The sequence below is a fragment of the Chanos chanos genome, chromosome 4 (assembly GCF_902362185.1).
Source record: "Chanos chanos chromosome 4, fChaCha1.1, whole genome shotgun sequence".
NCBI classification, from domain to species: domain Eukaryota; kingdom Metazoa; phylum Chordata; class Actinopteri; order Gonorynchiformes; family Chanidae; genus Chanos; species Chanos chanos.
The window spans coordinates 20,985,399-21,012,564 of NC_044498.1; the positions used below are offsets into that span (position 1 = coordinate 20,985,399).

Here is a 27,166-nt window from a genome sequence, read left to right on the forward strand (position 1 = left end):
AGGGAGCGGAGGAAAGGATGACAACACAGCATGCTTCCTGAATCATGTTGGGTTAAATACTTTTCAAGTCAGTGACGTCAAGCAGAGGGAGAGTGGGGAGCACATCTATGATTTCTGATCAAAGGACAGTCAGGTTAATGCAAACACTGTATTTGTTTGAATTTATCATTACTAGTTCTAACAACACGCACGTATAGGATCAGAGGATCAGACTCTAATTGACTGAAGTGAGGAGATACTCAGTTTCCTTTCTCTCGCTTTTTTTTTTTTTCTTTTTGACTCTTTATATCAGTGAGTGTTAGCCTCTGTCCTGGGGACTCACTGCACAGCAAATGTTTGATCTAGTATGCATGGATTATCTCACCAAGGCCCTGGTAAACATTAGCTGAGCTGGATCAGGCGTGTTAGAGCTTGGCTAGGATGAAAATATGCTGCCCCAGGACAGAGCTCTAAACAAATATTGTTTCCCAGTGCACGAGTTAAACACCAAGAGCGCTCCTCTTTTGCATGTGCTGATTTTCCCCCCTCCTTTTTGTAGTATGCCCGTCTTGAAGACCCTGAACAGATTCAAAAGGACTGCCAGGAAGCTGTCTCGTCTCTCAGACAGTTTCTGGAATCTTCCGAGGCCAAACTGAACTTACGTGTTGAAGTCTCTCTTCTGGGTGTTAGGGCTTTCGTGCAGGATGTTGAGGTAAAAAAGTGAAGGTTCAGTGTGTAACCTCTGTGTCTGCGTATTTGTTGTTAGTATATGAGTGTGAATGTGTTGTGTTAACATATTGACTAATCTTTGAGAAAAATGTTTTGTATTCCCTAAGAATAAAAACCAAACACTGAAACCCAAATCTTGTCCTCTCTCTGGCAACTTCTTGTGTAACATGCAGGAAATCAAGCACAGTGTTCCAGCCATGGAGACACAGTATAAAATGGCTGTCCGTTCTGCACAACTCCTCTCCAAAGACACTCTCCATGAGGAACGCTCTCAAACACTCTCCAACATTACAAAGTTCAAAGCACAACTAAACAAGGTCTTGTTCTAAATCATATTTTTATGCTTGGTAGTAACTCATTGGTTTAATGCTTATTAACTCATTGACCGTTTGTGTAGTCAACAGTCCTACTTTGCTGTCAAAGAAACAATAGCTGTATATATCCTCAAGTCCTTTTATGAGTTCACCTCTCTTTGAAATGTCTATGTTACCTCCTGTTTTTTGTGTGTCTGCTCAGATAAAGGAGAAGTGTGTGTTGTTGCTGAAGGAGTGCCAGTCACTGCTACCTCTGCTGGAGGAACTTGAGAGACACATCTCAACATTCTACCAAACTGTAGAGCAAGCTGGACGCATCATCACAGATGGACATGACAAAGTCAAGTGTAAGGTGAGACAAACATGAGCCCAGGTGGGACAGATATGAGTTCAACTGAAACATAACAAAAGAGAAGCTTGATGTAACAAACCGTAGATAACAAGTGAGGCAAGAATGAGGACCCAAGCAGCAGGGTCAAGACTTGACAATCATTTACATTAAGTGAGACAGAAATGAGCAAATGGTGAGACAAACACCAGAGTGAGGGAGATCAAATATGAGAATCTGTTACGTTGCCAGATATGTTTCAGATGTTGTCCACCATTTGTACCCTAGTCATATAGAACAGTGTATGATTGTTTATTTGTCGGGCTTGAATCTGTTTGTTTGTTTATTTATTTGTGTGTTTGATGCAGGAGCTCCAATCCCATCAGCAGACATGTAAAAGGTGTCTGTGTGCAGTGGAAAGAAGCCACCATGGCTTGCAGAGGTCACTGTGTTATGCTAAAACCCTACGCAACTTTGACCCGTCACTCCTGCAGAACAGAGTGACTGAACTTCAGACCACTGCACAGGTCAGTATACACTTCATTTCCCATAAATCTACAGTGCATTTCACCATTATACTGTCCCATGTCTACAAATGTAACCTTTATGACCTGCAGCCTCAGGGATTTGCATTACAGTATTTTTTCTTATAAAACAGAGCATACAGCATAGTCAAACTGAAGTCTGTCGCTTAGTCGTCTGATCAGAAAAACTCTCCTCTGGAGATCTACACGCATGAAGGTTTTTATAACAATACTAATTGTATATACCTGTTTCTTTGAGATGCTCCTAGAGACATTTACTCTGATCAGTCTAGACTAATTGACCAGGTGAGGTGAAATCCTTTTGAAACACGGATCCCCAGGTTGGACAGCACTGAGAAGGCATATCTGGAGCCGCGTGGTGTTTATGTTAGATGAGCAGTTGTTCATGAATGGCTGAATCAGGGTTTGTTTTTAGGCTATGATGAGGGAGGCTGCAGAGTGGAGAAGGGTTGCAGAGGCCAACAGTAACCTGACCCGGAGGTTTGAAGAGTCCCGTGCGGAGCTTGAAAAAGTGCTCCGGATCGGCCAGGCGTGTCTAAAGGAGAGAGGCGACCCTGAGGAGCTGCTACGCAAACATAATGTGTGTAAAAAATAAAAAAGACAAACTCAGAAATTAAAATAGAGTTTAAAAAATAATAAAGTAACAAAACTTTTAAAAGGAAATAAATGACCAAATGAATGAATTTTTCTTGAGGTTCAACTGAATTTCTCTGAAAGATGTTAGGATGTAGAGGATATGGGATAGAGATGGGGCAGATATTCCCAGTCAAGGGAAATTTATTGGACCATTTGCTGAGGTCTGCATATATTTGACCTCATTAAATGGACCTAATTTATGAGGTGAATATATTAATGTTGCCCTGAAGTCTGTAGATCTCTCTCTCTCTCTCTCTCTCTCTCTCTCTCTCTCTCTCAAGCTAAATGAATTTGGAGGAAACTTTTTGTTCTTTTTCATAATAGTATATCTCTCCATTCTGACCTCATGGTTTAGCGTTGACCATTGATAATTAATGGTGGTTTGTGCTCAGGAGTTCTTTGGGAGAATGGACCAGCGGACTCTGAGTGTGTTCCTGAAGGCATGTGATGACCTCACAGATATCTTACCAGAGGAAGAGCAGAGAGGGCTTCAGGAGACTGTGAGAATGCTACATAAACAGTGGAAGGTTAGCGCTAATATGGCGATAAAGAGTCTTGTACTTCATGGTATTTATCACAGTGGGAAGCAAGTTAAACACTGAAGAGAGTGATACCACTGACCGCCATCAAACGGCCCTGGCTGAGTGTGATGTTTATCAAATTAATTAAGTCAAAAATGGTTTAATGGTGGTAAAAAAAACAAAACAAAAAAAAAATCTTGTATTTGTGCAATGGGAAATGCTAATGCATGCTAACAACTGTTTTTCCATGATGACAATATCCTAAATATGTCAGTCAGTGTAGCAGTGAAGTTTAACTGGGCTCTTAAACGTGTTTGCTCCGTTCATTGCTTAATGAGAATGAAATGCATGATGGACAGTGGAGCAGAGGACCTAATTCCTTTGGCGTCACGTTTTTTTTTTTCCTGCTGTCAGTCTAATCTTAATCACTCTTCTAAAAGAGAACTAGGACCCCAACTCGATAAAAATCTATCCAAAATATCCATAATAATTAAAGGAAGACTCCATAAATAGAGGAGAATCAGAATAGCCCTATATTTAACCCATCCCTTCATCTAAGCCTTTGTCTCTGTCTGGGCAGAACAACACGTGGAGGGCTGTACTCCTGAGGGTTTTGTTGCAACTCTGATCTAGTCTGAGTATAGTATTCTGAGACTCTGTAGGAACTTGATGAGTTCAATAGGGTATGTCTGTGTAAGGGTGAAGCAAAACCCTGTTTATACTTTAGCTCTTCAGGAGGCACATTACCCAGTCCAGTCTTAGTCTTTATTTAGTCTTAACATCTTTAATAAGGATATGGTCATTTCTGTTCTGAAGAACAACTGCTCTTGACTTTTTGCATTGTGTTGAGATGGTTTTCATGTTTGGACAAATAGAGAGATCATCTTTAGTTTTTAGAGTTGAAGTGTTACAGACTGATAAATGTCCTAATCGCTAAACTAAATGAAATGTTATTTAGTGATATAAGTGTCAATTCTAAAGTTATGGGTTTTTTTTTTTTGTTTGTTTTAGGATATCCAGGCAGAGGCCCCATCCCATCGGCTACGTCTGAGGGTGGAGGCTGAGCGTCGCAGAGTTGCGGCGGTGCTACAGGACTGTAAGGTGGAGCTACACAGAGAAGACAAGGCCTTATCCACAGCCAGCAGTGAAAGAGTGATCCGAGAACACAGGGTGAGAGGAGGAGAAAGGGGGTAAAACTAAGAATAATGGGAAAGATTACGGAAGTAAGAAAAATAAGAAAATTGAAGGAAAGAACTGGAATTTGAGAGAGGATTGGAAAGGACTGGTAGGAAGATGAATAGAGTTACAGGGAGTTCCAGACTGTAGGGGAAAAAGTAAAAACAGAAAAAAATAAGCGTAACATTTGAAAGGAATTCAAGAAAATGAGCATTGTTTATATTGTGTGTGTATGTGTGTGTGTGTGTGTTTGTGTGTGTGTGTGGACAGTCTTTCTTCAGAGATAAAGATCCTCTGTCTGCATGTGAGAGGAGACTGAAAACCATGGAGGAGCTCTGTCAGAACCTTCCGGAGAATGACCCAGCCCAGAGAGCTTTAGCCCAAACCAGAGTTGCTGTGTCAGAGCTCAGAGATCTCGTGGAGAAAATGCATGAAAGACTCCAGCAGCACCCAGACAAGTGGAAGGAGTGGAAGGCCAGGTACCCAGTGACTTTAACTTGGCTGACTTGGAACGTGTGTATATATAGAACTATGTATGAAGTCTAATGGAGGTCTTTGAGCTGCTTCATTTCTGAATACACAGCAGCTTGTAGTGTAAGTTACTGTCTGGCCTAGATTAAACAAGCATGTGTACAGTATTTCCATGGTGTTCAATGCTCCAGGTTCGGAGAGCTCTCTGATTGGCTGTCCACACAGCAGAGTCAGGAGTTGCTGTTGAGCGGGAACAAGAATTCCACTGTGCAGGTGAGGTTACTGAACCGTAGCTAATTCATGCTCTACTCAGGTCTGTGGTTAAATCAGATCCTGCACGATCCTGCCAAATCAAACCTTCACTCTATATTTGCTCATGCTTTTTTCTACCAAACTCTCTAGGCTTTCTCTTGATTCATCTGTTTATTCACTTCATCCCTGAATTGTCAACATTGTCAACCTCTCTCCTACCCTCCACCCAACCCACACCTCTCACCTTTTCCCTTCACCTCATTCATATTCCTTCTAACCTCAAACTCTCTTGCCTATATGCCTATAATTCTCTTTTTCCATCCTCTTACCTATCGCCCATATCCTCTCTTTCTTTCTCTCCTTCTGTTTCTTTTTCTCTCTCTCTTTCTCACTGTTTCTCCTCTAGGTGATGAGAGGAGCAGTGAGAGCTCAGAGGGAGACTCTTGTCTGGCTGAGGAGTCGTCTGGGAGTGTTGGAGGAGCTTTGCCCAGGACCTGAGGTTCAGACACAGAGAGCAGCTTTAGAGAGACTCTCTACTGACCTCAATGCACTTCTGTCCTCTCTGACCGAGGTAAAAGTGTGTGTTGGTGGAGGTGTGGCTTTGGTGTGAGCATATTAACAGGTACTAACCTATTATCTCTCTCCAGGGTAAGGATGTTTCTGGAGTAACTAATGGTGATAAAATGGTAAAGGTGAAGGCTGAGGTCGGAGTGGTGCAGGAGGAAGAGGAGGAGGACGAAGAGGAGAAACATATCTCTAGGATTTTGAACGCCGAAAGTGCCACAGAAGCCAAACAGTTACTCCTCATTCATCAGGTGAGGGCAGTGTCACCAAGTATGGCTCCCATTACTTCATCTTAACTGCTACTTCACAGCTTTTAAGTGTCTGTTATGTAGTTCACTCTTTGTTATATTTAATGCAGAGCTAACCAAAGCTTAACGTATAAGTCAGTGAGGTATTTGATTCTAGTAAATCTCTTTTTTAGAGCTCTCAGATGTTAATCCTCACCTCCTCTTTTTCTCCTTATCTTTTTTTTCCCTCTGCTGTCTCTAATCTTACTCTTTCCCTCGCTATACTTTCTCTCTCTCTCTCTCTCTCTCTCTCTCTCTCTCTCTCTCTCTCTCTCTGCCTTTTCCCATTACTCCTGATCACTTTAATGTGTACAGCAACATCTCAAGTCTTTGCAGGCCAAGGTGAAGGATGTCAAGCTGCAGCAGTCCAATGTTCTCCCAAAGATGGACAGAGGTCTCAAGAGTAGACAACCACATGGAAGGCCCAGTGAAGCAGAGCCTTTCAGGATGGCTCGGGAGAAAAACCTGCAGGTATACCAGACCCCCAGAACCAGACCTATATCCAGTTGTCCACCATAGTTTCATTTTTTATGCTTAAAACATCAAGTCATTGCTTTTTATGTCTATTCAGCATTGTATAAAATGCACAGTTTTGTTCCTTATGGTTGTCCCACAAACACAGGTATAAGACTTCATTAGTGAAGCTATGTTTTTTATCAAAATCACATATCATGTGACAGTTTTATCATATTATGTGTCATAAAATGAGTTTATGTTTCAGATAAATTTATGCAGCATTTCATAATCCATTTTAACAGGCCTCCTTGTTGATGTTTATGATAGCTCCAGTGTATAATATCTAATTCTACTCGCCTCCTGACTATCAAGCTCTTCATGAGCTGAATCAGGTGTGCAGAGCTAAAACACGCTGTGACTTTGAATCTGAGTGTATGGAAATGTGGATACATTATAATGTTTGTTTCGGTGTTGCAGGCCACTGTTAGTGCATGGCTAGAATTTGAGCGGGAAAGGGACGCAGTGTGGGAGTATGTGTGCAGTGCCACTCCCATCCTGCAGAGGGAACTCATTTTCAGCAGTCTGGAGGACCTCACAGCACACCTTGAACATGCTAGGGTGAGAGAATAAACTCCTTATTTGAAGTATATGGTTGTCTTTTGGTTTAATGTTATATCTACCCTTTTTGACATGCATATTTTGTTAACAATTCTATATGTGTTACAGCAAAAATCCACAGAAGTCAGTGGAATTAGCATGATATGAATTTAATATTGTACTGCTGTCTGCTGTAAACCTGGACGTGTATATGTGTGTATGTGTGTGTATGTGTGTGTGTGTGTGTGTGTGTAGGAACTACACATACAGAGTGAAACTTTCACCACACGGGCAGAACGTCTCTTGAAGATGGCAGCTGAGATCCAACTTGGTCAGCCCAACAAATCTTTACTCTGGAACCAGGCCAAGACCAGTAAAGAGAAAGTCCAAGAAATACAGAGAAACTTCAGAAAAATGTAATATTTCGCTTATATTACTGAGTTTTTAATGACTCTTTAGTTTGCCTTGATAATTGCTAACGCTGCTCCTTATTTCTCTTTATTCAGAGTGACTAAGATGGAGATAATGCAGACTTGGTGGCAGCGCTTCAACAGAGAATCCGAGTCTTTCTCCTCTTGGGTGTGTGAGAAAGAGAGAGAGGTGGAGTCTGTGTCTGATTCCTCCACTCCACTGGACACACAGATTCATTCTGTTCAGGTAGTCTTCACAGAGAGACCTCAAAAGGCACTGCATCTTAAGCCTACTGCTGGAAATTTTAGCCTCTTAGTTTTGTATGTTCAATACGTCACACAGCCCTCATGACTTATGCATGTGCTCTCAGCAAAAACACAGTTACCAGTTTCATTTCAGAATCTGGTAAAAGTTCCCAGAATGTGAAAAGCTGCTTCATGGGAAGAAGAAAAAATCTTTTCTGCAGGACCTTTAATGTTGAAGTGTTCAGTGTTTTTGGGAACACATCCTGTTAGTTGTCATTAAGACCATGAATTGGAGTAAATAGTGCAATAGTTCAGATTCAACTGATTATGTTTTCACAATTTCTCCCCATTTTTTTCTGGCTTAGATGGTAGGGGCGGGGCTGGAAGAGAGGGCAGCGGTATTGAGTAGACTGGAGGCGGAGTTTCAGACGATTACCCAGTTCATGACTCCAGGGGAGGCAGGGCGAGTGAAGGCCAGATTAGCCCAGATTGGCAGATACTGGGAGGAGCTTAAAGAGAGTGTGGATCAGAGAGGGGTGGAGCTTGACGAGAGCTCCTCCCACAGTAAGAGCTTCATCTCAGATCTGGATGAGGTAATGCTTTTATCTGAACCTGCCTCTGTAATGATTTGGATTTGTTGGGTGAGTATCAAACTTGCGCTATGATCTTTACTATGCTATGTCTTTTGTGTATATAAGGTGAAAACTGCAATGCAAGAGCTCACTGATAAACTGAATGAGCCAGTCACCTGTACATCACCATCAGAGACATACAAGGCTCTAAACGAACACATGGTAAGTATTACTAACGTGTAATATACTTTTGGGGTTGTTTGGGAGCCTGTGCCTCTGTTTTTATTATTTGAGTCTTGTATCTCTTCACAGCAGAGTCAATGTTAATTTTCCAGTGCACAATGTACTGGAGAATGCTAATCATATAGACAGTGAAAAGTGTTTACTGGATTAACCGAAACACTCTTAGAGTTATTTTAATTGGTACTTTGGTAACTGATAGTAACAACTTTACTATGAGTTTTCACAGTGTATCATCTGAATACACATATGCATGCCATCTTCCTCCAGGATGTCGGGCAGACTCTGAAGCAGCTGAAGCCCAGGCTGGTGTCTTTGAGTCTGGGTTTGAGAAGGCTGGCTGACAGGGGTCAGATGGAGGGAGAGATTGCAAGCCTCCACCAGATTCATACACTACACACACAGCAGGCAATAGAGAAACAGACCACTCTTGAAAACCTGCTGACCCTATGGCAGAAGTAAGTGTGCATGTGAACCATGTGTTAGTAGGCACCAGCAGTAGCTTCACAATGTGTGTGTGCGTGTGTGTGTGCTTGTGTGTGAGTGTGTGTGTGTGTGTGTGTGTGTGTGTGTGTGTTTGAGTGAACGTGTGAACAGCATGGCTTATCTTCTGCTCTGTAGCACTAAGAACTCTATACTTGAGTGGGATTAGCATCGTCTATAAGTGATCTGCTTGTGGTGTCTGGTGTGTGTGTGTGTGTGTGTGTTTGCGTGCATGTGAGAATTGAGGATTATCTGTAGTCTTGGATGCTGTGAAAACGTTGTTCACATCAATTTTTATCAGTGTCACTCAGCTGCTGAGAAATGGTAATAACACCATGTAGCTAGCTGATACCTGATAAGTGTGTATGTGGGTATGTCTTTGTGTATACGTGTGTGTGTGTGTGTGTGTGTGTATGTGTGTATTCTTTTGCGTGTGTGTGTGTGTGTGTGTGTGCGTATGTGCGTGTGTGTGTATGCTTGTGATTGTGTGTGTGTGTGCTTGTGTGTGTGTGTATTTGTAAGTCTATTCGTGTTTGAGTGTTTATTGTGCAGAGTCAATGAGTTCACTTAAAACTACTTTAAAATGAATTAATTTGAATACATTTAAATGTAATAAAGAGCTGAGAACAGTGGGCACAGTGAGAGGGGGGTTATGGAGGACATACAGTGATGTCACACTTCAGACTTAGAACCAAACTCTTAACTCTGTGTTTTTATATCGTCACATCTATGTGTGTGTGCATTTTCCCTCAGGTATGAGAGGGATCACTCAGTTTTGAAGTTTTGGCTAGATAGATGTGAGTCTGTCTGTAGCCAAGACTCTCCTTACCTGTCTACAGACAAAGCCAAACTACAAAACCAACTACAAGTACTACAGGTAATTTATGACCGAATAAAACACACCCGTAGTACAGTTCTGTGAAAATCAACCAGCATGAATACAAGTTTTTATAACCAGAGTGCTGTTCTTGATCAGGACCTCCAGTCCAAGGTCCTTGCTCATGAGTGTCTGTGTGTGGAGCTTAAGACGCTTGGGGCATCCCTTTATCCCATGGCCCCAGAGGAGAGGGTACGAGAGCTCACAGATGACCAGAGAAACCTGGAGGAGAGATGGAACTCATTCAGCAAGACCTTGCCTCTCAGGTAGGGTACATAAACTGCTCTTTTGCTCATGAGGACAGACACCACTTGTGAACCGCACACTTGTTTGAGTGATTTTTGTGGTTATTATCTTTTGATTGATGTAAATCAAAATATGTAGATCTGTGGAAATGTATGATTTATTAAAATTCTGGTGCAAATAGCTGCAATTACATAGCTAAGCACTTAGTTCTTGGATCCTGTAATAACTGTCCTCAAAATATTTTTATTTTCTATTTAATTCCTTCAGATGTCCAACATCTGAGGCTGAGAGCCCCATGAAAGTAAACTAATGACATCACCACACAGAGATGGGCTCTAGAGACTGTCCCTTATAAGGGGTAGATGTTCCCCTAATAATATGTAAAGATTGTATTTGTGCTGCTTATCTGAAGCTGTTCATAATTTCACAGGATTCAGCAGCTACAGTCTCATCTCTCTCAGCTGGAGCAGTTTGACCACACCCTGCTTGGTCTCACCCAATGGAGTGAGAACTTCCTCTGTCACCTCAGAGCTACCTCACTAATCAACATCAGCAACCTATCAACAGCCAAAGCCCAGGTCAAGGTATGTAAAGGCAGTTTATTGTCATATCTGTCCATCCATCCACAGATCCATCCTTCCATCAGTTTTACACAATTGTTCATCTGTCAAAATTTGTTTTGATATTTCTCTGTTTTTACTGTGTTTGTATCAAAACTGAAATGTAGTGCATCAATATCTGCTTTTTCTGTTGAAGGATGACAGGACATCTCTTGAAACCCAGCGCAACATCACAGAGGATTTACAAAAACAAGTGGGTGCTCTCTGCCTTTGCTGTGACCCACAGGAGCTCCAGCATCTCCAGGCTCGGAGAGAGGACTGCCTACAACTGTTCAGTGAAGCTCAGAGCCTGGTGCAGCACCGAGGTGAGGCTCTAGTCGAACTAGAAGCCTTCCTGGAGGCCCACCAAGCTGCGAGTGACTCCATCCAGCATCTCCAAGGGACTGTTGAGGGAGGGAGGAGTTGGGATCACTCAAAGGCTGATAATCTGCACAAGGAGCTGGGGGAGATGGCCCAGGAGGTTGCTGCTTTGGAGGAACGGACACCTGTTGTGGACGGCAGCCTGAGTAAAGCCCGCCTCAATCTGGGCACAGCGAATGGCAGTAGAACGTCCTGCAGAGGACTGGCCGATGCCCTGGGGGTGGGGCTTCAGACACTGCAGAGGACTGTGGGTATGAAACAGAGTGAAGCTGAGATGTTAGGAGCTATGTGGAGCTCCTTTAGGTCACGAAAGGAGCTGCTCCTTAGGAGCCTGAAAGAACTGGAGGAGAGGGCCTCTGCTTGGGGAACACTGGAGGCCAGTGTCCAGGCCTTTCAGCAAAGGTACATCTTTCTTTAGCAGGGCAGCTAATAAAGCATTAATCATGTTTGGACAGAGTACAGTGCTTAAATAAGACACGTAGTTTTCACGTTGCTTTGTGATGGTGCATACCGGACTGATCGTATCTATTTATTTAGGGAAATGAGACACACGGTTGAAAAACATCATTCATTGTCTGTGTTCAAGCATAGACTCAGTTTCATGATTAGGGCTGTAGAGGATAGTAGATAAAACAGTGTTACATGTTGAAAAGAGAAATCACTTCTATTGAACAGAGCCAATTGTGACTGACTTTTTAAGGAAAATGTTTGGTATCTGAAAAAAATGTATATGTATATCATATATGTTTATATGATTCTGTTGTGACACTATGCAAAACCAAACCATCTCTGCATATCCTTTGTTTCTCTCTCTGCCTGTCTGTCTCTCTCTGTCTGTCTGTCTCTCTCTCTCTCTCGCCCTCTCTCTCTGTTGATCAGGCTGTGGATGTTGAAACAGCTGGAGGATGAGCTCCAGGCTCTACAGCACACTCAGCTGTGGTTAGGGGAGAAAGGAGCTCGCCTTGCTCGGGCTGACTCTGAGGAAACAGGGGATGTACAGAGAGAGGTGGACCAGGTTCAGTCCACCTGGGACAATATCAAAAGGCTCATTTCTGATGGGTGAATTCTTCAGCTCACTACCTCTTTTGATTTTTCACTTTTACGTACAGGAGCATCATTTAAAGTACATCCAGTTAAGTAGACTGAGATGTGTGAATGACAGGATGGTTATATCCTATTAACTGAGCGAATAGATGAGTGAGAAAAGTATTTTTAAGTAATTGAATTAATATTTTGGCATTATTCAGTCCATTTTTGTGTCTGTTTTTTCCCAACAGCTTCTCCTCAGTGATGTTTTATTTATTATTGATGAAAGATGATCAACCCTCTGTTATAGTGACTGATTTATTGATAACTAAATGATTCATCGTTAATCTCTGTCCAGTCAAGAGCAGTGTGGTCTGCTGGTGGAGCTCTTTAAGGACTACCAGAACCTTCTTTCCAGTATCAGCTCCACAGTGCAGCGAGCTGAGATGGTCACTACTCTCCAGTCTGACCTCAATAACCCGGGAGACATTGGGAGAACATTATCACGGGTGAGATCTAACACTTACTGTATCAAACTACTATAGAACAGGCAGTTTCTTCCACACACTGCATTAACCCTCCTTTTTTAGTAAGACATAACTGTCAGTTTAGTTCATTGTAATTTAAAGCTCAATATCAGTTTGATAGCAATGTTCATAAATACCCACTTTTTTTTACATACAGGAAGGTCACCCTTAGTGAAACTACACCCCTCTATACATTTTCTGACATTAACATTTTTATGGCCTTTTTAGCTGAGAGTATTTTTTTTCTGAAGTTGTAATATGGCATGATAATCTTCCACCTTCTGAATTATGAAATGTCTAGACTGTGAAGCAGTAGGACTGTTTCTGACACTGTCATCTCTGGCATGGCTGTCTCGCCCTGTCTAGCTTAAGGTAGTAAGGCCAGAATTAGCCGGAACTCAGGAGGAGCTGAATTTGTTCATCAGTAAAAGCAAACATCTGCTGAGTGAGCTGAAGAAGCTTCCAGAATGTGATGTCCAGAGCATCAGGAGTGAGAGAGATGCTCTTGTTGACCATTGGCTTGATGTGAGTGGGCCCGGACTGTTTACTCTCTCTCTCTCTCTTTCTCTCTCTCTCTCTCTCTGTCCTCTCTCCCTGATCTACTACAAATGTACTTGAACCTCCCAGTATTCCATCCTTATATCCATTTCACTTCTGCTGTTTGCCCTCCAAAATCATTGAAAAGCAAACTGAAAATGTCAGCTGAATGTGAGTCTGACTAGAATATGTTTTCTTTACATGACTTGCGCGCTCCCTGTCACAGGTCTCTGACAAAATGGACACTGATATTGATCGTCTCTCTCGCTCGATGGCGCTGTGGAACGATATCGATAAAATGGCTGATGACATTGAACGCTGGGCTGATGTCTCAGTCTCTGAGTTCAGCAAGGTCACCACTAACATGCCAACCAGTCGCAGCATCGAAGAACACCTCTCCATGTTCAAGGTTAGACCCCTTTAAACTGGTACTGTTCTGTCAAAATATGAGATTACAGAAATAATTCAAAAGTTCACAATCATACTGTCACTGCCTGGTTTTCCCAAGGATATCAAGAGCTTTCCAGAGCTTGAGAAACTGGTACCTCAACCCAAATGCTTAACAGACTGTTCAAATTAAATACTGTGATTCAGTCCATTATTGTGTATTTCAGAGACTACACTGGAAAGCGGCAGAAGAAAATGGCCCTTCTTAAATGTTCTGCTCTTTATTTATTGCAGCTGGAGTTAGAGAGGAAGCGGCAGGCAATGCAAGACTTTAGAGAGAAAGTGAATGAGTTACAGGAGCTTATCAGAAACCAACAACCACCCAGTGAACTCCAGGTCAAATCATTCTTCCTCTTCAATCTGTTCTTCACTTTATCTGTATGCTCAAAAATGTTGTTATAATCAATCTATTTATATTCATATATTTATTAATGTTTATGCCTCTGGTTTGGTCAGGTGATTTGAAGCATTTAAAATGAATAATTCATGCTGTGGCTTGATTTCATCCAAATCAGATTTAGTTTTGATGAATACATGAATAGATGGGTGATTTCCAGTATGTGTGCATATATCAGTATGTGCATCCTGATTATTGTTGGTTTATAAATGGTTTCTGAATCAGTATTAAAGTAATGCGCCAGCTACCTTTTTTCAACATCATTTTAAAACATCGTGGAAGTAAGGTGCTTGCAAATTTTGTGTCTTTATCCACCTTAAAAACACAAAGTTTAAACATACACATGAAGGTGCCATTTTGTGAATTTTTGTGAGGTGAATTTGTCTGAAGGAAGTGTCTTTGATATGTTTCAGATTAAGGAGGGAGATTTGAGAAGGAAGATCTGTCACGTTCAAGAGGTTTATGAACAGACCAGAATCACGGTCCAGGACTTCAACTCACAGAAACAGAGGATAGATGACCTCATTTCCCAGATAACACTGCAGCTGAAGACCTCAGAGGACTCACTGTCCCAACTGTCTAAAGCATCTGAACCAGAGGATTTATCAAAAATAAAGGTGTACCTTTTGCTCACAACAAACACAGAATGACGTTAATGTGCATACTGTAGTTACCATATGAGCAACATTTCATTGCTTTTGGATAGGCATAGTTTTTATTAGGTTTTGTTTGTTTTGTCCACTGCTGGACCTCTAAAATGCTTAAAATTAGAATTTCTAATATGATATTACAAGCCAAACAAAGCCATAATAATCTTTCTTTCTAAGTTTCGCAAAGCAGTTAAGGCCATGTGTTGAAGTTCTCCGTGGTTACTGTTTGAATCTTACTATTTGTCCCGTCAGGAGATCCAGAAAATTCTCAAACAGTTGGAAGACAGTTTGGAGTCTGCATGTGAGTCTCTGGGCGTGCTCTGTAGAGCTTACCCATCTCAGCAGTTAACCCGACTTAGCGATGACATCACTGACTTAGTCAAGAGGAGTGAGTCTGCTGCCCAGCGCTGTACCCAGGTCTTAGGGTCACTCCAGGACACCCTGCTCCATCATTTTAGTGGTGAGGAAAAGACAGATTGAATTCTAAAAGAATATGAGTGCGGTAAACTATATATGATACGGTCTAGCCCCTCCAAAGTTAATAAATGTTGTCATGTAATTTTTTTTTTAAAGATTCATATTGAGCAGAGATAAACTGATATTGGTGAATGGTATTGTTAAACCTATTGTTGCGTAGTGTTCTATGTTAAATATGGGCTGATACTCTTCTCTGAGTAAGCATGTTTTACTGCACACCTGCGCCACTGATACTGACGGTCCCATAGAACGCATCCTTATTCCCAAGAGGATTGGTTCAGGCTTGTTACCAAGACAACAAAGAAGTGTTCCATCCAAACACGCCCACATTAGCAATCTGGACAACATGTATGTCTCTCTCTCCCTCTCTCTCTCTCTCTCTTTCGCTCTCTCTCTCTCTTTCTCTCTCTCTCTCTCCCAAAACTGCTGCTGAGCAGAGGAAACTCAGAACTTCCTGCACTGGCTCTCAGACTTGGAGAAAGAGATAGAAGACTGCATTGAGCCATCAGGAGATGCTTCTGTTATTTCAGCTAAGCTTCAGAAAGTCAAGGTAGAGGCAGATCACCTTGTCGTCATAACATAACAACATGATGATGGTCAAAAAGAAATCCACAAAACTGAATGAAAGATGCAGTTCCTCCAATGTTTTTTAATAAGTATATCATACACTTGTGCATCCCTAAGTGTGGTTGGTTTCTGTCTATCATGAAAAGTAATTAGTCAATGGTTGAGTAACTTTTGCAAATTTCACTTTTATAGGTACAATTGCCTTCACAGTTCTTGAGCTCATTCCATGTGTTTCTTATATCTCTATATTTTGGCTAATATTTTATTTGTTTTACTCACCTGTCCTGAAGATGGCGCTAGAACGTGAAGGGGAAGGCAAGGAGCTCTTGGGGAGAGTCTGTGAGGAAGGAGAGAAACTCTTGGTGCATCTCCCTAAAACTGGGGCTGGAGGAGTCCAAGAACATCTAGCCTCCTGCCAGGGCAACTGGGATGCATTTGTGATACGATGCCAACAGATGCAGCAAGACCTGGAGAAGAGTGCCGCCCTACTGCATGGGTAAAGAACTGCATGTACTTTTTCCAACCACAGAAGCAGGAATATTTGCAATAAGAGGATAACCTTGCAGTGGGGTTGGAATATCATTTTGATATAATATCTTTTTTTTTAATGGAGTATCACAATAAGGAGTGATTTTGATGTGTTATGTTTTTTGCTGATTTGAGTGATTTGTATCAGACTGAATCCACTGGTGTGGATTGTGAAGGTGTGGAGGAGACTCAGGTGTGTTTTGGTATGATAAACAGATTTGATGAACGTGTGGAACTGCTGAGAGACTGGCTGCAGCAGATGGAGATGAGCCTGCAGACAGAGCCTCGTCAGCAGGGAGAGAGACAGCAGGAAGTCCCTGACACTGCCGCGGAGCTGGAGAGAATAGAAGAGCTCCACCGAGTGCTACTCAAGAGGAGGTGTGTGTGTGTGTGTGTGTGTGTGTGTGAATGTCATTGTATATGTTTGTTATTGTGCGGTGTGGTTGCAAAAAAAAGGTTGAGTCTGTGAGAGTCTGATTGCGTTTCGTAGTTTGTTTGTTTGTGTTGTTTGTATGTAAAATCAGAAGAATGCAAAAGAATTTCTATCATGAGCTTCCTCCTTTCTTAAACCCCAGACAAAAGCCTTTTTCTCGCTCTCTTCGGCTCCCCCTGCAGGCCATCTCTGGAGCGTCTGTACCAGGACTCTTTGACTCTGACTGAAGGGGGTGTAGGCTCAGGAATGGAGGTCAAAGTGTCTGCAGAGCTGCTCTCCATTCATCAGGAGCTGCTCCAGGGGCTCAGGGCTCGTCTCCGCAGCCTGCAGGAGGGCAAGCAGCTGGGGGAGACACTGAGGGAGGTGTGGGGTTGGCTGGAAGATGTGCAGGGCAGACTGGGAGAGCTGCAGAGTACTGAGGGTAACAAAGAGGAGCTGGAGGAGAGGCTGGAGAAAGTTCAGGTGAATAAAAACAAACCGCTGGATGCTATTCAGTTACTAAAATTGTTACCACTAGGTGGAGCTGTCTTATGTCCTCATCACTGAGTTGTGTATTTCATACAAGCTTCAATAGATAAATGTATTTTCCACTGACTAGATAAACCATTGTGAGTTCCCCAGAGGCCTATTTTGTTTTGACTTAATATCCTAAGTGTTTGCATTTTGCTTTTTCCATCATTCTTGGCAAAAAATAGCCATTATTGAAATTTCAGGAAGAAAAGTTTACCACGTGCTGAGTGGCTCGAATTCTTTGCAGTTCAGCATCTGACCCCGTACGACCTCTAAGAGTTTCCTCCAAATGTTTTTTTAAGAATATCCTACCCTCTGCATGTAAATTCAATGTGAAACATTATTTCAAATTTAAGTATGCGTTGTGTGGAGAATTATTATACACGCAACTGGCCATACCACTTTTCTAACAAGTAATATGCTGTGGCTCTTGAATGTTTTTCCCACAAAAGCCCTTGGTCTTTGACTCAAGACATGAAATTTTCAAGAACTAGGTTAGTGTGGGGTTTGGTTGTCTGCGTACTGTAAGTTGACTGATGTTAGTGTACAGTAGTTTGGCAACAGTCTTTCCTTATACAGGATATCCTCCTGATGAAGGGTGAGGGAGAGGTGAAGCTAAACATGGCTGTCGGGAAGGGCGAACACGCCATCAGGAGCGGCGGGAAGGCAGGACAGGAAGTCATCCGTGCACAGCTAAAGGAAGTAGAGGACGCATGGGTTGAGCTACTCACAAAAGCAATGGGCTGTCACAGGTAGAGTAACCTCATGACATCACTGACCTAAACTGCATGGGCTAATACACTAATTTGAGGTGTAGTGTGGACTAGAGAGTTGCACAGGGACAAAATTCTACCTCATTACTGGCGGCACCCTAACACCATCTTTGCCCCATCCCTGTATGCCCCAGCACTGACCCTGCACCATCCAACCATCCACCCCCCCAATTTTTTTTCTCTTCAGGTTACATTTGGAAGCACACTTACAAACGCACTAGACGTTTCACAGTGTTGCACAAAATGTAAATACTTCTCCTTACTCATTTTAATTATTATTCATTCATGAATTTTTCATATAGGACAGGATGTCAATCAACTTTGATCAAAGTGAATTCTTTCCAAACATTGCTTCTGGCACTGTTCAACTCAAAGACCACATGATTGCTTTTCTGACAAATGAGCAACTGGACACTTGCCTTAAGCATCATGACTGCTCAAAGCGAGTGAGCACTCTCGTACGCTGGTGTTGCTTAGAATACTACTGCTTTGCATACCACATGTGATTTCAAGAAGTGCTTTCATTAATAGTACTGCAGAGTTAATAAACATTTCATTACCGCTCTGATGGGAATACTTTAAAACCCTCCTCAATTCCCGAATTCAACTCAGGAATAATCTTAATTTAGTCCCTACGCCCGCAGATTACCACAGAAGACATTAGTGCTGTCCCCATTCCCATGTAGCTCTCTAGTGTGGACTGATGCACTTGTTTGGGCTGTTGAGTGAACTGGTAGACTGATTTGGGCTGGTGTGTGAACTGGTACACTGATTTGGGCTGGTGTGTGAACTGGTACACTGATTTTGGCTGTTGTGTGAACTGGTAGACTGATTTGGGCTGTTGAGTGAACTGGTAGACTGATTTGGGCTGTTGTGTGAACTGGTACACTGATTTGGGCTGTTGAGTGAACTGGTACACTGGTTTGGGCTGTTGAGTGAACTGGTAGACTGATTTGGGCTGTTGTGTGAACTGGTACGCTGATTTGGGCTGTTGTGTGAACTGGTAGACTGATTTGAGCTGCTGTGTGAACTGGTAGACTGATTTGGGCTGCTGTGTGAACTGGTACGCTGATTTGGGCTGTTGTGTGAACTGGTACACTTACACTGAGGTGTGCACTGATACACAGATCCAAACTGTGGTGTAAGCAAATACCCTGATAAAAGCTCTCATCACTTCTCTCCGTCTTTTACTCTGACGACTGTCATCGCCCTCCTAAAGACTGCTGTGTTCTGAGGTTTACAGTTGACGGTCATTGTAAGCTGAGGAAACTCATATCATGGCCCTGTTGTTGATGACGACTGGTGCGACTAAGCTTTTCTGCAATTAAATATGAAAAAAAACAAAAAAATGGAGACAAAAGCATTGACTTTATATGGCTCCCACCTGTCTCTGAGCTCACAGTCATAAAGGGTCAGAGGGTGGACGCTGTAGCTTTTTACACATATCTAGGCACAGTGAGAGATCATAAATCAAAATCTTAGAGCAGCACAGAGGAACTGTGTAAGAGAGGCTAGGAACAGCTCTTCTGTCTGAGGAAACTGACTAGGTTTGAAGTAGATAAGACACTAATGATTCTTTTTCACAAAGCCTACATAGAGTCGGTCAGCTTTAGGTTTTCACTGGTGAGTTGGTATGGCAACGAAAATGTCCTAGGTGAGCAGCAAGATCATGAGAGTCCAGTTGAATAGTCTGATGGATTTCTAGAATAGACAGGTAGTGAAGAAGGCAGAGTCTATTCTGTCTGACATTACCCTCTCTATTTATCCATCCACACATCCATCCTTAACCAGGACCAATAAACGGAAAGCAATTATCTATTCCGGTTGCAATCAGACTGCTTAATTCATGCAAAAACAGACAGCATGTTTTATTCATTCAGTTTATTTATTTGGTGTACTTTAATGTCAATTGAATTGCTCACTTTTAATTGCTGATGGTGATAGATAGTTTGGTTACAAATAAGCAAATGAGTGAAAAAGAAAATCCATTAAAAATGCTTACTTTGTTAGCTTTTGAATTGCTGACTATTAACTCACTGATGATGCCTTTCTGCCTTGTGATGTGCCTTCTGTCTGATGGACACAGCTTTTACTAGGTTTTATCTCTGCATTGTTGTTATTGTCTGCACTGTGCTGCAAAACCAGTTGACCATTTTTGGACAAAAAGCTGAAAAGTTGAAATTGAGATGTGATTTAAGCTGATGTAAGCTATGGTGTGGACTGATGCACTGATTTGAGCTGTGATGTGAAGTGGTATGTTGAATACTGCTTGTCATACCACATACCAGATATTTGATATTTGGATCCATGTCGTGTGTGTGCATTTGTGTGTGTGTGTGTATGTGTTCAAATCAAACTAAATACATTCTAACCTAAAAAGCATGTGACAGTGTCTCCTAAAAATAATTTATACTGAGAGGCAAATGTCATCAAACACTGCCTTACTGTATTTTCCCATTTTTCCGCTGTAACTGAGTCTTGTTCATATGTCAACTCAGAAAAAAAAAATCGGATTATTTACACACAGAATGTCATGTTCTATGCTAAGTGTTTGCACATGATCTTTATGCTAGAAAAAAGAAAGAAAGAAAGAAAGGAAAAGATTTGCTTTCCGGTTTTCATTATCCCCCTCTGTACAAGTTTGCATTCCACCTACAGGAGCAGCTGCAATGTTTGCAAATTTTTGCTTTAGTGGTACATAAACACACCTCATTCAGCTAATCAAGGTCCCGCTAAGCCTCTCAGTGTTGAGTTTGAGTGTGTTACGTAAGAAACTGAGTAAAATCCTTCAGGAGTGAGCTGGTGCAGGAGGAGGAGTGTCTGTCTGGTCTAGTGTGTGGTTTCTGTACGTGTGTGTGTGGTTTTGTTTGTTCACAATACAGGTGTTGTACCTCCCTGTGTCTGATGAGCCATTCAGTACCAGCTGGACCGCCTGTTACATGCACACACACATGCGCGCACGCGCACATACACACACACACACACACACACACACACACACACACACACACACACGCACTCATTTTATTCATAATCACCATGGCGGCTAAGTTAGCTCCTTGCACTGTTAGTTCTAATCAACGCAATGCACATTCAGAATGTGTATTTGTCTTGGTTACTGCTGCATCAGTAATAAATACATTGATGTGATTGGTCCACTGGGATGTCAATGGAGACAGATTGCTATACCCTACTGTGTGTGTGTATGTGTATGTGTATGTGTGTGCGTGCGTGTGTGTGTGTGTGTGTGTGTGTGTATGAACATACATGCCAGTGATTACTTCTCACATTGTTTCACATGTAATCTTAGATGCTATCAGTGCAATTGTGTCACTGTGTCTCTGATAACCACTCTTCCAGTCAGCTGGAGTGGACAGTTACCCAGTGGTGGCAGTACCTGGAGGCTCACGGCCTGTTACAGAGCTGGTTAAAAGGGGTGGAGAGGGAGGTTAAAGGACCCCTGGAGCCCCAGCTGGGCTTGAGAGAGAAAACCCTCCAGCTTCAGAGACTGCGCTCACTGCAGGCAGATGTCCAGGACCACCAGGGGGCCCTGTCCCATTTAGAGGAGAGCTCCGCTGAGCTATATAAACAGACCAGAGATTTGTCATTTGGAGAGGAGACGAGGGCACAACTCAGGAAACAGTTTGAGGACGTCAGGGCGGCTGTGGAGGTGATTGTTTTCTTTTTACGTGTTTTGGGGAATTTAGTGATTTGAATACACTTCATTTGGAGTTGCAATTTCATTTAAAAATTCAGTTTCATTTAAGTATTAGGTAAAAGGTTGCTTAAGTGTGCTTTGCGTATGTTTGTGTGTGTGTGTGTGTGTGTGTGTGTTAGTTAATATACCTTAGTGTGTAACTACTGATGTGAAGTGTCTTACGTACTTGTCTTTTGCAGGAGAGAGTCAGACTCTCGGAGTCCGTTGTACGTGAACATGAGGAATACAGTGGGTCAGTGAGGGAGTTTACTGATTGGCTGATGGTGGCAGGTGAGGAACTTCAGCGATGGTCTGACCCATCAGGCGACTCTGCCTCCATTCAGAGGAAGCTAACAGAAGTGAGGGTGAGAACTCATTACTCCTACTACACCATAACCACAACACCTTTACTTACTGATGAGACAGTCTAGCTAAACACACACATACACGCATAGACACACGCACACACGAACACACACGCATGTGCACACACACACGTACACATACGCACATACATACGCACACACATACGCGCACACACACACGTACACACACACACGTGCGCACACACACACATACGCACACACATGCACGCACACACACACACACACATGCACGCACACACACACACACACACACACACACACACACACACACACACACACACACACACACATACACAAATACATGTACGCACACACATGCACGCACACACACACTCTCCCTTTGAATGTTCACTAAATACAAACACACATGCACACAGATACACAGACACACACACACACACACACACACTCTCCCTTTAAATGTTTACTGAATTCTCACACACTCACGCGAACACACACACACACACTCTCCCTTTAAATATTTACTTAACACACATGTGTATACACACATATACACACACACACACAAACACACAAACATAAATTTACTAATTTACTTCATTATACTAATGAAGTGAGTGTACTGTCCTTATTGGGAAGATTGTAATGTGGAAAGTATACCAGTTTCTCATAAATTTTTTGATTATTTTTGTATTTTTGATTAGTTTTTTTAAGCAAATGTAATCTTTTATTATAAAGTCATCTCACAATCTATTTCCACACTTTCAAATGTGGAGACAGCATGTGAGAAAAATGTGAGAAAATATTGATCTGAAAAGCTTGATGGGCTTTCATTTACACACTATAATTGAGGTCTTGTGTGCATGTGGATATGAGTGTGTGTGTGTGTGTGTGTGTGTGTTTGTGTGTATGCTCACATCTAAGAGCTTTTGTATGTGCGTAATGTGCGTGTATTAGTGAAATGTTGTTATTTTATTATTTCCTCACATAAGCACATTAATGTCCCAAAAGGCTCTTTCCTTAGATTTGTTCAGTGGGAATAAATGCCCTGCTTTTGTGAACCTTCTGCTGTTGCTTTCATTCTGAATGTGTTTGCTTTTCACACCTTTCTCTACTCTCCAAAACTGCTCTTTTTTGTGAGGTGTTTTGGGGGGGGTGCGGGTGGAGAGAAAAGACAGAGTCTGGAGAGGGAGGGATGAAAAGGGATAAACTGAAGGGCATGCAGTGAAAAGCAAGTATGGGAAAAAGGGATGGCGCGCTTTTACACCCTCTGTCTCTCTGAATAACTACTGTCTGCTAAATGAGGAGAGAAGGACAGAAACAGAGAGAGAGAGAGAGATGTAAGAGAGAGAGGGATGTAAGCAGGAGGAAGTGTGATAGAGCTGTGGAGAAAAAATGAAAGTGTAAATAAGAATAAGTAAGTGGAAGGATAGAAAAGATGCAGTAGAGCAGGAGAGAAGGATGAAGAGAGTGAGCTCCATAAAAGAGAGGATGGAGGTTGGGTAATCGATCAGGGCAAGTTCCCTGTGATGTGAGAGAGTGATGGAGATGAACAACCTAGCTGGAAAATGAGGACAGACAAAGGGCATGAAATGTATAAGTGGAGGAAGAGAAACTCATATGGTGACTGTGTGGGAATATTGTTTATGATAATGTATGTATGACGGAGCTAACGAGAGGAGCAGAGAGAATCATGGAGATTCAGACCTCCGCTGAAAGAGAGAGAGAGAGGAAGAGAGAAATTGAGAGGCCACCCCAACGAGCAGCTGTAAATAGAATGAGCGGTGGCAGTATTGGATACAGGCAGCGATTGACGCTGCAGTTACCCTAGCAACTTTACCTTCTCTCTCTCTCTCCCTCTCTCTCCCTCCCTCCCTCCCTCTGTATTTTTCTCTCTCTCTCAGGAGCTGTTGGAGCGAGGAGTGTGCGAGGGTCGTGAGGGTTTGCAGCGTGTGCGGCGGAACGCGGAGCGAGTTGGCACCCACACGGCGGCGGGGGGCTGTGAACTGATGGACAGGGAGGGAGCAGCGCTCGCTCGAGCCCTGCAGCAATGGGAGGGGGCGTCGCTAAGGGCCCGGGATGCCTTGGAGACGGCGGTCGCCGCGACGACCAGCTCCGAGAGGGAGCAAGCGCGTCTGACGGAGCAGCTGGAGGGAGAGATCAAGGAGCTTGACACACGATTAAGAGAGTGGAACGAGGGACTGTGCAAAGCGGAGAGAAGGAACAGCGGACCAGAGGCAGTGGAGGGATGGCTGGTCGCTAAGGTAACTAGTGAGAGAGAGAGAGAGAGAGAGAGAGATAAACATATATAGAAACTAATGCATGTCTTCTGTTTACAATGATATCAGAGAAGGCTTTGACACTGAGGACTCAAAGACTCTCAGATCTTAGCTTTGAAGAAGGCAGTAGCTTGGCATGGAGCACATGCAGGACAGTACAGACTGTCATTACACACGCATAAATGTTAGTAAACAAACCAGTGTGCAAACAGTGAGACTCCCTGGAAACTACATATACAAACACAGAGACACAAAGCTGTGATTTACACAAACTATGAGGGAATGACACTCTTCACTCAGTCTTCTTTCCAACTTTCTTTTACAACCCCCCTGCCTCCCTGCCCTTCCTCTGTCTCTCTCTCTCTCTCTCTCTCTCTCTATCTCTTCCTCTTTATAAACCAAAGTGAATCCTGTAATCTGTTTTCCTGCTGCTGAGGTTTGACATAAGGTCGACTCTTCAGGGCTCTCTCTCTCTCTCTCCCTCTCTCTTTTGCCGCTTGCTCAGTTAATTAAAACAAGCAGAGGATATTTTTCCTTTTTTCCTTCTTCTCAAGGACATGGCTCAACGTTCTCTAGTCATTTTGGATTTCATTTAAATATTTTTTTTCTTTTTTCATTCATTTCTTCTCTCCCTCTCTGTTCCGTCCATCTCTTTTTCCTTTGCTTCCTGTGTCCAGACTTGTTTATGTTCTCCACTCGTTTGTGCGGCGCTAACCGCTCAGCATCTGACAGCTGAATCCCACAGGGAGGGGGAGAGAGAGAGAGAGAGAGAGGGAGAGAGGGAGCGCGCGAGTGCACAGACGTAAAACAGAGGGAGGAGTAAATGTGCGCGAGTGTAGAAAAAGACAGGAGAAGCAGCAAAAGCAGTGTGAGAAAAGGAGGGTAGAGACAGGGAGAGAAGGAAGAGGAGGAGAGACAGCACTGTGGGAGGAGGAAGAGTGTCGCGGGAAGTGTTCTGTTGAGGAACGTGTAAGGAGAGAGAACATTTCCTTCTTTTACAGAAAGAGAGAGAGAGAGAGAGAGAGGAGGGAGGAGAAAGGGGGAGGAAAGGCATGACTTTGGCCTCTCAGAATCTCAGGCATGCTTTGGGAAGCGGGAAGAAACACTGTTTCCTACTCTCTCTGAAGAACAGACATGCTTTTGTACCAGTCCAGCCAAACAGGCCAGGGATAGGAGCTGAATGGCAGTATGTGTCAGTGTGTTTCCGTGTATCCGGGACTGTGTTACGGAGATAACCAAGACTGTCTGTCGTGTTAAGTGTGTTCTCTTTGCTGACTTTCTCCTCTCCTCCACTTTTTTTTTGGTTCTTGTGTGTGTTTGTGTCAGGACGTGCTGGAGGGGCTTCTCACAGCCGAACCCATGGCAGAGAGGTTAAAGGCTCAGCTTAATGAACTCTGTCGTTTCTCTCAGGATCTTGGGCCGCACTCGGACAGGGTCACGGCCCTCATCAAACGACACAACAGGTGAGTGTGGCTTTTTCGGGGTCAAAGGTGAAAGGTCAAATGCAGTGTGATATGGGGAGGCAGAGACACACGCTACCATGGAGATGCAGAGCTTTTTCTCCCCTTGTGGACTTGTGTTAATGTTAGCCAGAATATTCTCGGGGAGAATATTGCTCAAAAGTCATATGTTTATGGTATTGTTGCATAACAGCACTACTATTGTTTGTTGTTTATCTGTAGTCTTTCATTTCCTTTTGTTTATTTGTGGCCTGTGATGTTTGTTGTTTTACTGTGGATATCCAGAGGCAAATTTAGTTGTTGTTAGCATGCTTTTCACTTTATGTATGCTTTTAGACAACTTTTTAACAATTCACAGACGTTTATGTGGTAAGGACACAAAAAATGTTCAAAATACAGAGTGACTCAGGAAGCAAAATGTGGGTTTGACCTGGATTTGCGATGTAATACTGTGAACATGAATGACTCATCTATAATCCCTAACATCTCTTCAGCAAACATAATGAAGCCGTTAGCTTCATCAGTCAGTCAGTCAGTCAAGCTGCCTCAGAGCTCTGAAATGAGTTCATTTTCCTTTGACACTCTGTTTGTCTGTTAAATCAGCGCCTCTCTGATCTGTCCCTCCAGGAACAAAATCCCTGATTGTTTTTGTTTTAGATGAGCTCTGGCACACCTGAATCAACAGTGCATGATTATGAAAACCAGGAGTTATGGACTCTGGCATGCTTGTGCTGGGCCAGAACTGAACTGTTCAGGACAGGCAGGTGTCGTGTGTGGGAACGAGGGCTGAGATGCCATGTGACTGCAGAGCTTAGACCAGGACAATGCTGTGTTCACTGAGCTGGTGTGTTTTTTACTCAGGATGGGCAGAGGACTGACTTCGTACTGCATTTTAATGTCAGTGAGACCTGAGGGTTTGAGATGAATGGAGACTATCACTATAGCACTGTTTTTCTCTGTTAGCATGAGAACAACATGTCACAATAAAAAGAAGAAGAAGAAGAACTGTCAGAAAAAGAAATGTTTTTTTCAGGTCAATGGAAGTGACCTCTTTGGCCTCATCAGAATTCCTCTATGCATATGTTTTAGTCTGACATTTGTGTGTGTGTGTGTGTGTGTGTGTGTGTGTGTGTGTGTGTGTGTGTTTGAATTTGCAGCGTTTTCAGTTTTCAGCTGGTGATTCTCATACCCTTCCTCTGAGAACGCGTGTCATTGAAACAGATGTCTTCTCACCTTGCTCTTGCTATCCTTCATTTCATAGACCCCAGAACACCCTGCCTCTTTCCCCTCTCTTCTCTCTCTCTCTCTCTCTCTTTCTTTCCATCACCTGTCTTTCATGCTCTATTGGTATGTTTCTTCCCACCATTTTCTGCTCTCCTCACCTCTCCTCCTTCCTTCATCCCTCTACTTTCTTGTCGACACTACAAGTGTTGTTTTAAACGGATAAAAAGAAAAACTGAGTGCTTGTTCTAAATGTTTATATTCTGAAGATAAAATATATACATATGCATATCTTGCAGGCCTTCTTATGTTGGTGACAAAAATAATTATTCAATTAATTTAAAACAAACCTTTCAAAACAAGCAGGAGTGAATACAAGTT

The 27,166-nt window shown here is 42.7% G+C and overlaps 1 protein-coding gene across 1 annotated transcript in view; it reads left to right on the plus strand.

Annotated features, from left to right (window-relative positions):
• The window catches only part of syne1a (spectrin repeat containing, nuclear envelope 1a), a 126,780-nt gene that overhangs the window by 22,396 nt on the left and 77,218 nt on the right, over window positions 1–27,166 (plus strand). The window contains exons 20-58 of the mRNA XM_030772170.1: window positions 539–691; window positions 882–1,025; window positions 1,225–1,374; window positions 1,719–1,877; window positions 2,311–2,475; window positions 2,924–3,058; window positions 4,064–4,222; window positions 4,499–4,707; window positions 4,891–4,972; window positions 5,358–5,522; window positions 5,605–5,766; window positions 6,118–6,164; window positions 6,225–6,273; window positions 6,736–6,876; window positions 7,111–7,271; window positions 7,362–7,512; window positions 7,877–8,104; window positions 8,210–8,305; window positions 8,594–8,781; window positions 9,560–9,683; window positions 9,783–9,949; window positions 10,360–10,513; window positions 10,686–11,311; window positions 11,789–11,968; window positions 12,294–12,444; window positions 12,829–12,987; window positions 13,226–13,408; window positions 13,681–13,782; window positions 14,257–14,460; window positions 14,746–14,953; window positions 15,408–15,520; window positions 15,828–16,033; window positions 16,282–16,443; window positions 16,681–16,960; window positions 17,588–17,760; window positions 21,142–21,451; window positions 21,679–21,843; window positions 23,730–24,089; window positions 25,431–25,567. Of these exons, the coding sequence (XP_030628030.1) occupies window positions 539–691; window positions 882–1,025; window positions 1,225–1,374; window positions 1,719–1,877; window positions 2,311–2,475; window positions 2,924–3,058; window positions 4,064–4,222; window positions 4,499–4,707; window positions 4,891–4,972; window positions 5,358–5,522; window positions 5,605–5,766; window positions 6,118–6,164; window positions 6,225–6,273; window positions 6,736–6,876; window positions 7,111–7,271; window positions 7,362–7,512; window positions 7,877–8,104; window positions 8,210–8,305; window positions 8,594–8,781; window positions 9,560–9,683; window positions 9,783–9,949; window positions 10,360–10,513; window positions 10,686–11,311; window positions 11,789–11,968; window positions 12,294–12,444; window positions 12,829–12,987; window positions 13,226–13,408; window positions 13,681–13,782; window positions 14,257–14,460; window positions 14,746–14,953; window positions 15,408–15,520; window positions 15,828–16,033; window positions 16,282–16,443; window positions 16,681–16,960; window positions 17,588–17,760; window positions 21,142–21,451; window positions 21,679–21,843; window positions 23,730–24,089; window positions 25,431–25,567 (6,908 nt within the window). The remainder of the gene's footprint in view (window positions 1–538; window positions 692–881; window positions 1,026–1,224; window positions 1,375–1,718; window positions 1,878–2,310; window positions 2,476–2,923; window positions 3,059–4,063; window positions 4,223–4,498; window positions 4,708–4,890; window positions 4,973–5,357; window positions 5,523–5,604; window positions 5,767–6,117; window positions 6,165–6,224; window positions 6,274–6,735; window positions 6,877–7,110; window positions 7,272–7,361; window positions 7,513–7,876; window positions 8,105–8,209; window positions 8,306–8,593; window positions 8,782–9,559; window positions 9,684–9,782; window positions 9,950–10,359; window positions 10,514–10,685; window positions 11,312–11,788; window positions 11,969–12,293; window positions 12,445–12,828; window positions 12,988–13,225; window positions 13,409–13,680; window positions 13,783–14,256; window positions 14,461–14,745; window positions 14,954–15,407; window positions 15,521–15,827; window positions 16,034–16,281; window positions 16,444–16,680; window positions 16,961–17,587; window positions 17,761–21,141; window positions 21,452–21,678; window positions 21,844–23,729; window positions 24,090–25,430; window positions 25,568–27,166) is intronic.